General features: G+C 39.5%; 1 protein-coding gene across 1 annotated transcript; it reads left to right on the forward strand.

The window, feature by feature from the left end:
- Positions 1-318: 318 nt before the first annotated feature.
- On the forward strand, positions 319-16,668 carry prom1b (prominin 1 b). Its single transcript, XM_026303558.1, has 26 exons — positions 319-589; positions 5,898-5,959; positions 6,355-6,381; positions 6,502-6,707; positions 7,519-7,639; positions 7,748-7,811; positions 7,954-8,043; positions 8,773-8,990; positions 9,102-9,176; positions 9,537-9,600; positions 9,711-9,719; positions 10,027-10,186; positions 10,379-10,531; positions 10,897-11,020; positions 11,146-11,249; positions 11,515-11,599; positions 11,712-11,858; positions 12,289-12,360; positions 13,252-13,344; positions 13,891-13,944; positions 14,049-14,129; positions 14,858-14,926; positions 15,356-15,445; positions 15,769-15,884; positions 16,372-16,437; positions 16,599-16,668. The coding sequence occupies exons 1-26, from the start codon at positions 319-321 to the stop codon at positions 16,666-16,668; spliced, it is 2,691 nt and encodes an 896-aa protein (XP_026159343.1).
- Positions 16,669-17,065: the final 397 nt, after the last annotated feature.

Here is a 17,065-nt window from a genome sequence, read left to right on the forward strand (position 1 = left end):
CCGTGCACGCGAGATTAGGCGGAGGGTGAGAGTGAGGACACCGGGAGAGCGAGCGCATCTTCGGCCGTTTGTCCGCTGAGTCTCCCAAGGGATCCGGGAAGATGTCTGAGCCGCGTCCGGACCGAGAAACCAGGAGCTAACGGCTGGAAATAAAGTTGGAAACTTTTCCATCGGGCGGTTGTTTCTGCTCCACCGAGACGGACAGGTGTCCTCTCACGTCAACAGCCCGTCTCCAGTGTCCCTCCTCCGCTACACCGTGGTACGACCGGGACTAGGACTTTTCCTCTGTTTTTGTACGACGCTGGACTTTTGTTAGCCATGTTGTGGACACGGTGGCTCGTCCTGCTGCTCTGCTGGGGGACCACGACCGGCGAGCAGCAGACGGATAAAAGGAACGCGGCCACGGTCGAGGTCCGGGCGGATCCCGGCAGACAGCGGTCCCCTCCACCGGTGGAGCCGTTGGATTTTGGGTTTGTGCCGGCGGCGGTTTACGACACCCATGCTTATTACGAGCCAGGCGCCATAGGGATCCTTTTCCACATGGTCCATGCGTTTCTCTATGTAGTTCAACCTAACTCCTTTCCCAAAGGTGAGATTTTTATCGTCACCCCCTTCCCTCTGGGTCTGGGTCTTATTCCCAGGGTTTCCCCCTCATGATGAGGGATACAGAAATATTATCAGGGCTCTTGTATCTGGACTAAATACAATAAATAAACACTCAAACGCTTTTTAAACTGCAGCCTGTGATGTCCAGGTGTGTACCCATCAGATTTAATGACCTGTTGAGGATTTTCACATTTTTTGCCCCTGCAGATGTTTCTGTCATGGTCACGTGGTGCATTTTGGCCACAGTGTGACCACAAACAGTTTAAGTAGAGTCACAAATAAGTCAGAATAGAACTTAATTGATCTTCAGAAAAGTGCTACACATACTCAGTTCATTGTAAAATAAATGTACAGCGCACACTGACAGATATGCATTAAGTACTTAGGCATATAAAATAAAATATACATGCATAGTAAAATATTAGTAAAGAAAACAGAATAAAAGCAGTAAAAGGTAGAAATGAGTGCATGTATCCTTGTTAGTGTAAGTGCTGTAAGAAAAGCATGATGGTGTATCTGTACAACAATGTAGAAGCAGTACAGAAAGGTCATTTCATTTTGTAGTAAATTGTGTTACAACTCTTGGAAACTACAAGCATAGGAGAGTGTGAATGTAAAAAGAGTCAACACATTTATTTTCTGACTTTTAACCTGATTCATTTTCTTGTGATATTTTCTCAGGGCTCTAAAAATCCAAATGAACTACTCTTTTCTACATAAACTATTCTCAGCGCGCTGCAGTAAACTTTGCTTTGTTGTAAGGTCTTAGCAGCCATAGAGGCTGGAAACCAACTGGCCTTTGGCACGATGTGACTGACTGTTTTTTGTTTTTGTTTTTTACATCATGAACTAAACAGCAAAGTCCAAAAAATGCTCAAAACCTCAAAAGAAAAACTGTGACTAAAATTGTTTGCACACTGCTGCTGTGTGTGTGTGTGTACCTTCACTCAGTGTTTATCTGTGTGCAATCACATTTGACTTTTATACATGACTTCCAAAAACACCCCCCAAGTGTTTGCCCTAAATTAAAATATCACTGTGTGAAGAGCAGGTGCACAGAGCCACTGAATGCATTGAAGTTGTCTGGCACAAACGCACAAACAAATATTACGACCAGTTTAATTAGATCCATATCTGTCAGAGCTCATGAGTGAGCCTCCCTGGGCACTGGGCACACGCTTTAACGTTACTGTGGGAATTTAAAGTTGATCAGATCCATCACGTGATCAATACATACAGAGTGATTGTCCCTCTGGTGTAGTACTGTAACCCAGTAATGGCTGGATTGAGCAACACCCAACAAAAAGCAGGCTGTTTGAGCTTTGTATATGTAACAATGAGGGTCATGTTAGAGAATGACACAGTGCAATAGGATTGAAGGTTTTAAGTTGCTGCCATTTTGGTGTCCAGAGTTAGGGTTGCTGGCTGGCTAATCAATTAGCAGATCAGCGATTAGAGGAGGCTTTCTAGTCACCTGCATCACTACATAATACCTTAATCCAGTAGACCATATGCTGCAGCTGCTGCCAGGGACTTTCCAGTATGATTCACTGTCACACACACGCACAGGTAGAGACCACCTGGATGTCATGGCATACCTCCACACCTGCAAGTGAGGTTTGGTAGGTTCAGGTGACCACGTTGCTCCCTAAACTACCAGGTCCTCATAACCACAAATAAATCAAAGGAGAGATCTAATAAGAAAGAAACCTGCCAAGTAGTGATATCCTAGCAGCTGGATGTTCCTGTGACTGTAGTTGGTTAATGTTATGAAGAAATGTAGGGTCAATGGGTCTGTAGTCATTTACTGGACATGGCCACAGGAAGGAGGCTGAACAGAAGGATAGTTGAAATGATGGAAAAAGAGCCAAAAACAGATCCAACCTGACGTTTAAGGTACAACAGTCACACCATGCTTTTATTTACTGTTATGCTAATCATAATAGCTTTGGATGCAAATTTTCAAGCTGTATCAAAAAAACCCACAGTCATATTTTGCCAGCGTTTTCTTTACTCTCAATGGGGCATTAATGATCATTAATAGACAAATATTTTAGTATATGTCCTGTACGATAATGATAGAAAAAACTGGAAGTCGAACTTTGGTGAAAGTTGGATACGTTGCGTTCCTACCATAAAGCTTATAATACTTTTACAGCATTTTTAAATGTCCTGAAAAGATGTAGAGTTGTAAGGCTGATTATTTCTGCAATCATCCACCACCCTAGTTAGTCCCTCTGGCAAGCGAACATATCCTACATTCAGCTGTACAGAAAGGTGAGAAAGCCAGAACATTGCAGAATGAAGACAGTTTGCTGTAAGAAATAGAATTGTTGTTGTGATTTTACTGAAGAGGTTTGTTTATGTGCAGGAGTTGCATTTATATTGATATTTTATCAAATGTCCTCCAGATTGTTGGCAAACAAAAAGAGCTTTTGTGTCTCATATCAGGGGTTTAGGTTCTTGTTAGCTGCTGAAAGATGACAGGTTGGGTTTAATGGTCAATGTTGAGTTAAGGTTGATAAATGCAACTCGATTTTGGAGAAAGTGTATAAAGGTTTTTGACTGATTGATCCTCTTAGATCAGTTGCATTATCACTGACTTTTCTTTCTTCTGACTCACTCACCCCCCCTACAAATCTGTGTGAATGTTGAATTTAGGGTAAATAAGCTTTTTGGACTCTTTCACTGTGTGAGATTTCTGTCTTCTTATCCTCTGCTACACACAGGGTAGATTAGAGGATTAGCATCCACAGGGCTAATGCTACCACTGTGCTGCTACCACTGCTACAGATGGCACTGTCACATAAACACACACATGGAAAATGGGTCATACTCCTGGTATTTGTCTGCCTTAATTACTGTTATTGGTAGTAGACAGGTTGTTTCTCAGGAAGCAATCATCTTAAATCAGATAATGGTCGAGAGAAAACCAAATTAGTTGTGTGATAAAGATAATTAAGAAAAGCACTGGTAAGACATGTCCGGCATTACCCCCTCATCAAATGGTGTTTGTGATGTGGTGATGCTGCACATCTGTCACAATAAACAGGCCTGTGAAATAACATGGAGCTTCTGTATAATACCTCCATGTTGTCTCGTTACATTAATAATATTGTATTTATCTTGTTTTGTGTATTGAGTTCAGCTTCAGCTCAGAGTGGGCTGTAGAAAATATGAATAATAACATAATTTGCAGCTGAATGCTTTGGCCTTAGAGATAATAATAATAATAAAAAAAGAGCTTGAATAATTTCAAGTATAATATTTTGGCTGTGTTTTTAAAAATCCATTGTATCAAAAGTAAGCAAAGTGATAGTAAGGTTATAGCTGTGTTGTAAGTTTTTCTGTAGTGCACCACACCATCAACCACTAATGCATTTCTAAAATACTTGATTAACCATAATACAATCATGCAAATGTTTTTTCCTGCCTTTCGTGTTTTGTTTATGTCAGACTGAGAGTGTTTCGTTACTCTAAATAAGGCCTTGTTGGGTTACATAAGGCTGCATCCACAACTTCCAGTAATCTGTCAGAGCAGGTCAGGGTGGAGGATTTTCATAGCCTATATTTACACATTACAGTAAGAGTGTTGTAGCCTCTTTAGACATCACAACAACTAACTAACTAACAATAGTGTTTGATCCTGTTGGCTGTTGATGCCTTTAGTTTAATAGGAGCACGTATGGTCCTTCGCGTGTGTCTTAGTTGTGAATGCAATGGTTGCTCCACTTTGTTTAACTCAGTAGGTCCAACTGGTGATGTTTTTTTTTTAGTCCCTGATTTTGAAAAAGTCAAGACAAAGAAAATGTTCAGTGATAAATCAAAAGATGGTTTAAAATGTTTCAGAAGATAGACAAAAAAAAAACAAACGTTTTGAACAGCAGGCCTGTTTATTTTAATAAACCGATCGGTCACTGTTCATTTTTCGTGTTGGACAGGCCTGTTCATGCTCTCAGGTCTAATTGTGATTGCTCTTTATCGCCCTCTTCCTTTCGTTTGCTGTAGCTATCTCATATACTGGGTCACTGAACTAAGCTGTCTAAGCTTAACTGCCCTCAGTGGCTAATGCTAACTAAGTAGTTGAGCAACAACAGGTGGCATTGACACGACTCTGATGTGCCCATAACAGTGCTCCGTGTCTTCACTGTACGCGAGAGTGTGAGGTCTCCTGTAGTGGAACCGGTTTTATTAACGCATACAACAGCAAAGGGAAGAACTACGCAGCCACAGCCTATGAGGAGAGGAAGATGTTAAGAGGATTATCCATATGGTCATATTAGATGCCTAAAATCCCACCTCATTTTTTTCCTTCCTATACTCACCAGAAAGACTCTTCAGCAAGTGTCCAAGCAGTGCAGTGTGTTTGACAGCTGTGTCAGTATGTACATGCTAAACTGGCCTCCATCTGTGCAGTGGAACCTACTGTGCCGATCTGCTAAGACTTGCAATGGGGCAGAAATTCTTAAAAGCAAAACTAAGTTCAACCATTTTGCTTTATAACCTGTCCAGTCCAGGTGCTTCTTCAATGCACCTTTAAACTATTTCCCAGTGACCCTTTCACACACACAATCATACACCAATGGAACAGCCACCAGGGGCAACTTGGGGTTCAGTGTCTTGCCCAGGGATACATTGACATGTGGACTAGAGAAGCCAGGGATGGGAACACCAACCCTTCTGTTAGTGGACAACCTGCTCTACCTCCTGAGGCACAATCATGTCCTCACTAATAGTAATAGTAACTACTGCTGATTATTTATATCAACTAGACATATATTTGTATGTGTCTGCATAAATATGTTTGTGCACATGTTTGGTGTTTCTTTCAGATAATTAGATTTACACACATCTATTTGTATCTAATATATTCATTTTTACTGCATGTATATATGCATAAACTATGCATAGTATGAATGTGTTGCACATGCATGTATGTGTTCTTGTTAGTGTGTGAGAAGGAATTAGTGTTTACCTGCTGAGTAACAGTTTGAGTGAGTCACAATCCAGGTAGGCTTAGTCCTGGCTGACCTCTATAAACACATACAGCTGGAAAGAACTGCAGTGCTCACTGGCAAACTACAAACAGCTACAGCAAAACACACAGCTGTTAGGCGTGTTCTGTCCTCGGAAATTAAAAAACGAATCTACTTAATCTGTGTCATCTGCTCATAAATAAATGGATTGTTTCACTATGGTGGTGCTTGTCGAATGTTGTACAGGAAGTGGATCTGACTGTAAAATTTGGTTGTGTACTGAAATGCTTACCATCCTGTTCTGTTTTTTGCTAGATATGATTGTTAAAGTTATTCAGCAAAACATGGGGGGAATCAAAATAGAAGAATGGAGAAAGGTATGTTTGATCATTTGATATTAAAATAATAATTGACTGAGTTGTGATTAACTTAATCTTGATATTGCATTGTTTGATACTTTACCCAATACTATTAAAAATATGTTGCTTAAATTTATGTGAAAGATTAGGTACTTGCAAATTTTAAAATATGCACATAGTAAGTGTGCTATACATTCTATTTTACTGACAAGTATGCATTATTCCACTGTTTTAAATTTAATTTATTACTCATTTAAATTGAAAATCAATTTCTCCTAATCTCTTTGCTGCTGCACTGACTTTCGTTTGTTTGTCTTTGTTTTGCTTTTACTGCTGTTTACTTACTGTTTTGCTTTCTGTGTGAAAATGCATTTGTTTCTTCACATGTGGACACACGTGCCATGGTGTTACAGCCAGAAAACGTTGTCCTGTTGCTGGAGGTAAACTCCTTACATTGACAAATTGTATTGTATTGTCACAATACATAGTATAATTTTCCAAAAATGACCGTGTGAGCCAAAGAGTGAAATAATGTTTGGATGAATCCTCTCCCTCCGCAGTGGATTTACTATGAGGTCGGATTCCTCATATGTGCGACTGTTGGGATTGTGTTTGTGGTCCTGACCCCCATCGTAGGCACGTGTTTCTGTGTGTGTCGATGCTGTGAGAACTGTGGCGGGGAGATGCACCAGAGACAGAGGAAGAACGCTGACTGTCAGAGAGGCTTCTACACCGGCTCACTCATCGCCACTTCCATCTTCATGATGTGAGTAAATAGGCCTCTTTCACCTCCTCACATACAGATTGCAGTACCTGCTCTGTGGAGAGAAATCTGATCCAAACTATGCAGGACAGATAGGTGTTACTGATACCACTTGGCTAACTATAAGAGGCCTCTCTGCCTGAATGAGCGCTTTCACATCACAGACATTCATGCTCTAGCACACACAACGTGTTAAAGTGCTTTTTGGCAATTATTTTCTGTTGTCTTATTCAGTAGATTTTCTCTCTTCTTTGCTTTGTTTCCTTGTCTGTATGTTGTTTTTGTCTTTGTATCTCAACAAAGTGTTGTGTTGCTAATAAACAAAAAAGTCAAGGTATTTAATCTTGTCTTTGCTTAAGGGTTTGTAGTGTAAAATAGCTCAAGAATCAGGCCAAACTCTAAATATACAGAACAATGTGGTCAAAGTTGTAATATTTTCTATCAATAATTTGCCAATCTTTAATCAGACTACATTTTTATCATATGACTTATTTGTTAGTGTTCTTTTTAATATGATTTATATGATTTTTTAAATATGATTTATATGATCAACAGTCAGTAAATGGAGAAAGATTTTAAAATATAATAAAAAGAGAACTTGTCTACATGGGGATAAAAAATGTGACTTAATTTCAGATGATGTTGAAAGCTGATCATTTGTATCTGTTTAACACTGGTGAATCCTCAGTGAGTTACTTTTGAAACCCATGCAGCAGAAATCCACCTTTTTGTATCAAAGCTGCCCTCTGCTGGTGAACAGTGTGCATGATAATACTTGATCCTGCCTGCATCTGTGTGCCCATGTGTGTTTCAGTGTGGGAGTACTGATTGCCTATGCGGCAAACCATAATATCAGCACCCAGATCAAGAGCACTCGGCGGTTAATCAATACCAACATGAGAGACCTGAAGACATTTGCTAACAACACACCTGCGGTATGCCCATACCTGCATACTGTACGCACATGAGTATTGTCATGTAAAAGACACACACTCATAGACAGTCACATTATTTTTTTTGTATTATTGTGTTTCCTGCTGCAGCAAATTGAATATCTGACAGCGCAGTACACCACAGCAAAAAATAAGGTCCTGTCAGACCTCGACAGTAAGTTGGACTTCGACTCCTTATACATAGTATTTATCTTAATGTCTCTCACTTTGTTTGCCTGTGGCTCCACGTGTTTACAAACCTATTTATAATTGTGCTGTTCTCCTGCAAACACCTGATTTTCTGTGTGTCCTGACAGACATTGGACCCTTGCTGGGTGGTAGGATCCACAGTCAGCTGGAGAAAGAGGTGGTTCCCTCACTGGACACTGCCCTGCGAATGGCAGGAGGTAGAAATGTCTCTGTATTCACTTTCAGTTTGACTTCTTTTCTGGGCAGAGCTACATACAGTAGTATTATGATGTAACACAGAAGTTCATAAGCGTCAACCATGTCTCCTTTTCACTTTGAATGGGCCATTTTTGGAGCTTCTGAACAGTTCAAACACAACTCCAAGTCTATTATAATTAAGTGAAATTCTCACACACTCTTGCTACATTGTTTTTACTCACTGAAAGAGCTTCCAATTGAATAATGAATTATGTGTCGCTACACTTGCTAATGACTTTCTTTTACATGCAGTGTCCTCTCTCGGGTATTTATTACCACAGAATACTGATGTGTCTCTCAAGGACATATCCTCACTTTTTTACTTTCTTTTTCCTCTATGATTCCTTCACATTTCCTTTTATCTAAAGGAAAAGTGGAGAATGCTATCAAAGGTAATCAGAGGTGCTGATGTGGATTCAGTGGTGCAGTATTAATGAAGTTGTGTTAGAAAACATTAAACATTAAACCCTGTTTTGTCTTTACCCTGTTTTAACAGCCTTTTGTTGTGGTTTTGTTGTTTGTATCATTGATCTGTGGTCAGTGTGGTCAGTGTTATTGTAATAATATTGATTGTTCTGTGGTGTGCGTACTTACATGAGTATAAAATTCATGGGTTAGTAATTTGACAGTACAAACAACATACTGATCATTTTAGCAAAAATGAAGTGGATTTTTTTGCATGGTTTTAGCCATGCGGGAGACCAAAGAAGCCCTGGAAAACATCAGTTCCTCCTTGGACGTGCTTCAGGAAGGGACAGGAAAACTTTTGGCCAGTCTGTCAGTGGAGCGTGCTTCCCTATCCAATACCCTCTCTGACCCCGCCTGCACCAACGGAGCCGTCTCTCACACCTGCAACACCATCCGGTCCACCCTGTCCCAGCTGGGAATCGGCGCAGACTTTTCCAAGGTATCAGGGAACTAGAGATTTGGAATAAAAATAAATGGAAAGAAGTATTATAAGCATTTTTGAAGGTGTACATTTACACACTGTGTCACTTTTTCTCTTTTTGTCTTTCAGCTTCCAGATGTCAGTCGTGCTTCGGCCAATATTGACACAGTCCTGAGAACAGATCTCAGCAACATTGTGCAAAAGGTTATTTTGCCTTCTGTGCATCATGGAAAAATGCACCTTATTGCCAGGTGTAAACGCATGCAAAATACATTGGAATGAAATGTGATCAGCCAGACCATATCTGGAGGGGATCACAGTAATCAGATCTTAGCCAGGTGGAAATGTAGTTCATACAGCCTGATGCAATTTTAAGAAAAAATAAAAAGTTGAAATTTTGCCTGAAGCCACATTGTCTTGTTAAGTTAGATAAGCCTGGCAAAAATGACACATATTCACGTGCCATCCTTTTTTCAAAATATCCCTGTATTTATATTTTTATATATTTATAACCTGTATTTTTCTCAATCATCCTTTTTCTGTTTCGTTTCTGCCCGCTTCCAGGGTTACTCATCCTTTAATGACACACCAAGACTGGTTAAAGAGCAAACTAAAAACATTGTCACAGGTACATATATAAATATGTCTATTTCATTTACCTAAAATGAGAGGAAGTTATGTCTGACTGTAGTTATTTCACTTTTATATTTTGTGTTCTCTTTCTGGATGAAACCACAGCTCTACCTCGTAAGTCCTGTTTGTCTCTTTTCTCTTTCATTTAGACCTGTAGATTACAGGTCATTGCAATACAACCTGGTATTACATAATTACATAATACATAATTACATATGTATTATGTGTAACCCATTGTTAGCTAGACATCTTCTAGCTGATATAGAAAAGATAAATAGACAAATATAGAAAAAAGTGCTCTAATTTATTTTCACTTCTAACTTCTTGTTTGTCTGTGTGTGTGTGTGTGTGTGTGTGTGTGTGTGTGTGTGTGTGTGTGTGTGTGTGTGTGTGTGTGTGTGTGTGTGTGTGTTTTGTGCAGGAGTAAAAGGCATGCTGGATAAGATTGGCACAGAGATCAACAACTTCTCCAAGATGTTTCCAGTGGAAGCTTCTCTGGCCAATTTCACAATATTCCTTAATCAAGAACAAAAGATCATTGAGTCATTTTATCCACAGTTGGACCAGATAGATTTTTACAGGTTTGTGTATATGTGTTTGTCTTTGTATGTGTAATAATCATGTTGTGACAACAAAAATCATGTCATGAGGACAAATGCCACACAAGACAGAGCCAAGAATTTATATTTATTAGTAGTGTTATGACAAACTTAAGATTAGAGTAAGCCTCCAGAAAATTCACATCAGTAAGTGTATGTATGTCTGTGCTGCAGGTGGATCACCTGTGTGGCGGTGCTCTGCATGGTCGTCTTAGTCTTGGCCTTCATCATCCTCGGATTGATGTGTGGCACATGTGGTTATGACAAGCAAGCGACCCCAACAACTCGAGGATGCTTTTCGAACACCGGCGGCAACCTGTTAATGGCGTATGTCATCAAGACAATAAGTCCCTTCTCAGACTTAGACAAATTATATGACTGCTGTATAAAAGGTTTAGTAGTTCAGCATATAGTACATACATACATTAACAAAGATAAGGCAGGAACTTAGAGACAAAGAATGAGTAGACAAATCCAGAAATGAACAGCAGCAGTGACCGATGCTAAAAACTTGTTTCATCTCTCTACAGACAATGCAACCTTTTATTGCGTACATGAATTAATATTATGTAAAATGCAGTAGTCTTATTGCTGATACAATACAGTCTATAGATAAAATGGTCTACTATATCTAATATATAACAGTCCAGCTCAGGTCATAAAGTTTATATAACGGTCTCTTGCTCTTTCAGTGGGGTGGGCTTCTCTTTTATCTTTGCCTGGGTGCTGATGGCCATCGTGACCACCTTGTTTGTTGTTGGTGGCAATATGGAGAAGCTAATATGTGAACCACTGGCCAACCGACAGCTGTTCAAGGTACTAAACGCAAGCTCTCTTCCCTCCTGAATCATCTTAACTCTCCTCTCTTTATCTGAGCATGGTAGTATTACATAACAGACAACACTGCTGCTGAGTGTTAATGAATATGACTGTGTGTGTAGATTATAGACACACCATTCCTTGTTCATCCCGCCAAGAAGAACTTCCTTCCCGGGCTGTTGTTTCAGAATCCAAACATTGACTTGACTTTGGGGAGCATGTACAGGTAATATGCCAACAACAAATCCAAGCATACTGTACATAAGGTTTAATTATTTTATAAATTATTATTAGATTTTATGTTTTATATTTAAATGGATTTTTACATAGAATTTAATGGCTGTGTGTATTCAAATGTGCCGTAAATTGCTTTTTAGTATTACAGAGTCATGTTTTTTAATTTTCAAATGCTGGTGAAATGCTAAACTTTCAGATTTTTCTATTTATTCATTTTTTGAACGTATTCAAAGTGTGACCTGTTTGTCCTATAGGGAGTGCTATGAGAACAATGGTCTGTATCATGCTCTGCAGTTGGAGACAATGTTCAACATCAATTCCTTCCTCAACAGGACTGTTGTAAGTCTCATCTTACTATGTAGGAATGGCTGATTTTAAAAAAAAAAAAAAAAAAAAAAAAAGAATGGTAATCTGGTGAACTGTTTTTATTTATTTGTGTATGTCACCACAGTATAACAAGGATCTGGCCAAAGTATTTGAGAGTGTTCAGGTGGACCTACAGGACATCACACTGCTGGAGCAGGCTGGCAGAGATAACCTCATTAACTTTGCCAACTCGGGAATTGGACAGATTGACTATGAGGAATACCTCATTGAGGTAATGTGTGTGTGTGTGTGTGTGTGTGTGTGTGTGTGCGCGCGCGCGCGCGCGTGCGTGCGTGCGTGTGTGTGATCACTAGACATCTGTTATCAAACTTTGTGGGTTTAGCCTCCGATATGGAACAAAAGCTGTTCCCCACATCAACCACTCAACCAAACAAAGTCGGAGACTTGGTTTGAGGTTGGAATTATACTTAAGGTAATGTCAGGGGAAACTTCCAGATAGTGCATGTAAGCCCATACAGTGCCCTCCCCAGACAAGTATGCACATGGTGTGAAGCCTCAACAGAAGTCTGTATATAACATCAAGATGACTGTAATAAACTACATCTAAGACAATGCAGTAAAAATAAGCACAGCAGTTATGATGCACAATATACATTATCTGAACTTCAGTAAACATTAGCAGGTTTATAAATGTCTTTTAGGTAAATAAGGGAGTCACGCATGTGGATCTGCTGTCCTTTTCTACTGACCTGGAGGCTCAAGCTGACCAGCTGGTGAGTCCCATTATTATTGTACCAGGTTATAACAACAACATGATGGTTCAGTCAATTTAAAATCAGTAAGAGATTCAGCCATGACACAGCTTTGTCATGCAGTACTGTCCAAGCTGTAGATAATAACTTGACTAAAGATTTTAAACTGAGATGAGACGACATGTAATGTGATTTGTTTTTTTGTGTGTGAGTGATTATGTAATCTACCTGAGTTTGTTAGATTTTGATCCAATTCAAAATTCTCTGGCTAAATATCTCCAAGGCAGCTGCTAAACATCTCGTCACAGACCTGAAACTACTGCAATCTTCTACTTCCTATTTCTTCTTTGAATGTTCAGTTTGAGAACCAATAATTTCTTTAAGCATTTCTCACAAAAACAACATTGGAAAACGTCTCTGTGAAAAGTTAATAAGGTAATAAGTCTAAGTTGTTTGTTCTAGCATTGGGTTGCTATGTTGAAGGGTGAAGGAATGTCTTATAAAAAATGTAAAAAAAAAATAACCAACCAATCTAAATATATAGTCAGCAGCCTCTCTGGAAGTGATGTTGCTTCATGCTCACCGATCAGGCCTGGTGGTCTGAACAAACTACCCATTCACCCTGAAAACACACACACACACACACGCACGCACGCACACACGCACGCACACACACACACACACACACACACACACACATTTCTGGCACATGCATGGCATTTGAATGACACCTTTTGAAGGCAAACAAGACATGGTACAAAGGCATTTATGCATGTGTAGATATTTTTAAGGTAAACCAGCAGTAAATCATTGTGTATATGATATCTCACCATGTTCCCTGTGTAGAAACTCACCATCTGCATCATATTACTGTACACTGTTGTTTGTGTCTGTTTATTTGTTTGTTTATAGCCACGTGGTGCTCTGGAGAATGCACTGAAAGGACATGCCAGCAGTATCAGACAGATTCACAGGGAACAGGTCGTACCCATGGAACAAGCAATGGTGATCTCCTCTCCCACCACACAAACACAAAATTAACCCTATACACCTAAACTTCATACACATGTCCAAACAAAAACACACAAATCTGCCTAATAGCATGGACAATTTAATGCATCAGTATACTGGATACTGCACCCTGGGAGCATTATTTTGGGCATTAGTCACTTATTTGTACAAGGGCACATCTTTGGTTGAATCCTTCATATTGTGTCTTCTGCAGTTTCATTCATCAGTGGCTGCTTTTCAGTTTTCAGCTAGTATTGATAAACAAAGATGATGTGACAGAAACAATGTTTTTGTTTTTCTTCCCTCAATGTTACTTTTTTCTCTTCCTCTTTTTTTTTCATAAAATGGTGACAGAAATATGTCAGAGCGCGGGTAAGCTGCTGTTGATGCAGGACCCTGTGTTTTTGTGTGTGTGTGTGTGTTGTGTACTGTAGCAACGTGATTCAAGCTGTAACAGCAGTGATGTGAGTTGAAGAAGTATTTAGTAATGAGCACTCAAACACTTTAGTGACATTTTGTGTTTTTGTCTTTTTCTTTCAGAGTACCCTCAGCCAGAGTATAAAGCTGCTGCAGAGGACGTCCAGCGACCTGCCGGTGAGGAAACACACTGAGGGAAAAAATGGTGTTAATGCAAAATAAATAATTACCTGACATACATATCCAGTTCAAGTGAATTTTTTTTAATCTTTGTCCACTAGGTGAAGGTCACTAATATCCTGAGTGCCATTGATGCAGCAGAGTATCTCATCACTAATAATGCCTCATACGTGGTAAAGCAGGTACAGTACAAGACATCAGCACTGACATAGAACTGTGTCATACTGCTGTGACAGTGATAATGTGGCATTTGTAAAGTAAACACAATTGTAAATAGGTAAGGTCCACAGTAAAGATGCGTCTGCTTCTAGTGTCTGTAAACATTTTATCTTCAGATGCAAGAAAGAAAGGGATTTGCTCAGTCCATTTTTAATTGCACAAATACCTTTAGTAATCTATATATTGCTACAAATTTAATTTGAACAGATCACAAGTTTTCTCTGAGTTAGTTCCCACAAACCTTTGATGTGGCACATAGAAACAGAAGGCTAATTCTCCATGTTTTGTTTTCTAAATGAAAAAGAAAAACCCCATGGTCCTCTCATCTTGCTCTGTGTTATTCGACACATTTGTTGCTTCAGGCTGAAGATGATATGGAATGCACTTCACATTATGTCTCGTTTGGCCTATTTTTATAATAAGCATGTGATAAACTGCTTTAATTGCAAGTCATACTTAATTGACTGACCCAGATTTGCATTATAATGGCAATTTTTCTGTTTCATTCATGATATACTGGAATCACAGTACCTTGTGATTTAGTGCTTGGTGCAAATTTTTAAAGAAATCCTCATGAGACAAAACTGCAGGAAGTCTTGGTCAGAGTATTACCCCAAAGCATGAAGCCTTAACAATAATCAGACTGCACTTACACATCTCCTAACTTTTCTCTTTCTCTGTTGGTGCATAGGAAACAAAGGGCTACATACAGAGCTTGGTGGGATACTTCAAACAGTACACAGAATGGGTTAAAAACTCTGTGAGTATTCTCCTGTTTTATAAGGAAGACTATTTTAAATTGACAACCAAAGCAAATGTGTTTATCCAGTGGTAGAATTACTGTAGCTGTAGGTAATCATGTGAAATAAACAGTGTAGCTCTACCAACTGTACATGGCTGATTCAATCACTGAGCTTAATTGAAATGCTTTAAGTTGTTCAGGTTTCAGGAAATAACAGCAGCTGTAGTGATTTTCTGTGTAACCAGACTTTTGGACAGTCCAGGCCATTCTGAATGAACTTGAAGTCAGTAATGAGTATGTTGAAGACAGTTCAGCCCCCAGGGGCCGTCCATAAATGTTCATATTCAGAAAAGTTCTTGTTCATTCATACATATACTAACCTAGACTCTATGTCTCTACCTATGTTTTTTATGTAAATAAACGTGTTATGTGTGTATTTCCCCACAGCTGACTGCAGAGGTGGCCCAGTGTAAACCCATCAGTAACATTGTAGACAGCATGGAGATTGTAGCATGCAGCTTCGTAGCCGATTCAGTGGTAAGACACCAGAACACTTTTTGTGTCAGTGTGTGACTGCGTGTTGACATGTACTAGGGTGCACTATTTCATGTACAGCACATGTTCCCTACATAAATGTGGATTTTAGCTTTACAAATAACTCTGACACTGAGATGGGACAGAGTCTGAAGGAGACTGGGAAGTTGTTTCCGCCCACAGAATTTGTAAAGATTTATGTTTTTGTATCAGATGTGCAGTACAGAGAGACTGTGAGACTGTAATATGAGTTAAAATAGTAAACAAAATAGTATAAGGAGTTATTTTCAAGATATCCAAAAATCACTGGTAAATGTATTTTTTAGAACACATTCTGGTTTGGTCTGGGAGGCTGCTGTATCCTGCTGATCCCCAGCATCATCTTCTCTGTCAAACTGGCCAAGTATTACAGAAGGATGGACACGGAGGACGTATTTGAGGAGTGAGTCTGAACAACACAAACACACATTTCATATAGCCAAAGACAGATCATTCTTTAGCTTTACCTCTACCTTTCTAGATCCTCTCTGTTGTAGATCGAAATGAAATGAATTAAACATTTACTTCTCTCTTTGTCTCTGTTATTTCCTCCTCGTCACCTTTGATGCTCCTCGTATTTGTCCATCATGATTTTTTCCTGCCTCTTCAGCTCATCTTACCCATGGCTTGTTGCCCTTTGATGTTGGTCTATAATTCACCTGCCTTTTCATCCTCTTCCTTATGCCCACACTCTTTTGGTATTGGATTCTTTCACTTTGGATCTCTTCTTCCTTCTCCTCTCGAGCATGGTCTCTCTTTGAACGGATTCTTGTTTCATCATCGTCTCTCATGTTTCGATCGACTTCCTTTTCATCGAGACTCCATCCTTGTTGTTCATCGGAGCCTTCCATTTTCTTTCTCACCTCTCCTCCCTCGCTCTTGTGTTGCAGTATGGGTAATACAGGTAATCATGGTGAACAAGTGTGTGATATCCAGGGAAACCTCACTGTGGTCAGGTACGAGCGCTGCCCATCCAATCTGCTAGCTTGCATGCTGCTGTGTTAGTTGGTGGGGGGATGTCTGTAAGATTGAGAGTAGTGTGCAGCCAGAAGATTTTTACATGAATGTTAAATTTATAAAGGATTCCCTGTGTGTATGTGTGTGTGCATGTGTGTAGCTCCCATTATTACGACACGCTGACTCGGTTTCCTCGGGCTTCTGCTCCCCCACCCTGCTCTGACTGGTGACTGGTGTCCACACTGAAGAGGTATTGTAGGTATTGATGATTAGTTATGACCATCCACTAATCTCTTTCCATCGTCATCTGCCGACTTTGTACCCATTGACCGCCCATGTTCATTTATATACAGTGGGTACGGAAAGTATTCAGACCCCTTTAAATTTTTCACTCTTTGTGTCATTGCAGCCATTTGCCAAAAACAAAAAAGTTCATTTTATTTCTCATTAATGTACACTCAGCACCCCATCTTGACAGAAAAAAACAGAAATGTAGAAATTTTTGCAAATTTATTAAAAAAGAAAAACTGAAATATCACATGGTCATAAGTATTCAGACCCTGTGCTCAGTATTGAGTAGAAGCACCCTTTTGAGCTAGTACAGCCATGAGTCTTCTTGGGAAAGAT

The sequence above is a fragment of the Mastacembelus armatus genome, chromosome 1, assembly GCF_900324485.2.
Source record: "Mastacembelus armatus chromosome 1, fMasArm1.2, whole genome shotgun sequence".
Taxonomy (NCBI): Eukaryota; Metazoa; Chordata; class Actinopteri; order Synbranchiformes; family Mastacembelidae; genus Mastacembelus; species Mastacembelus armatus.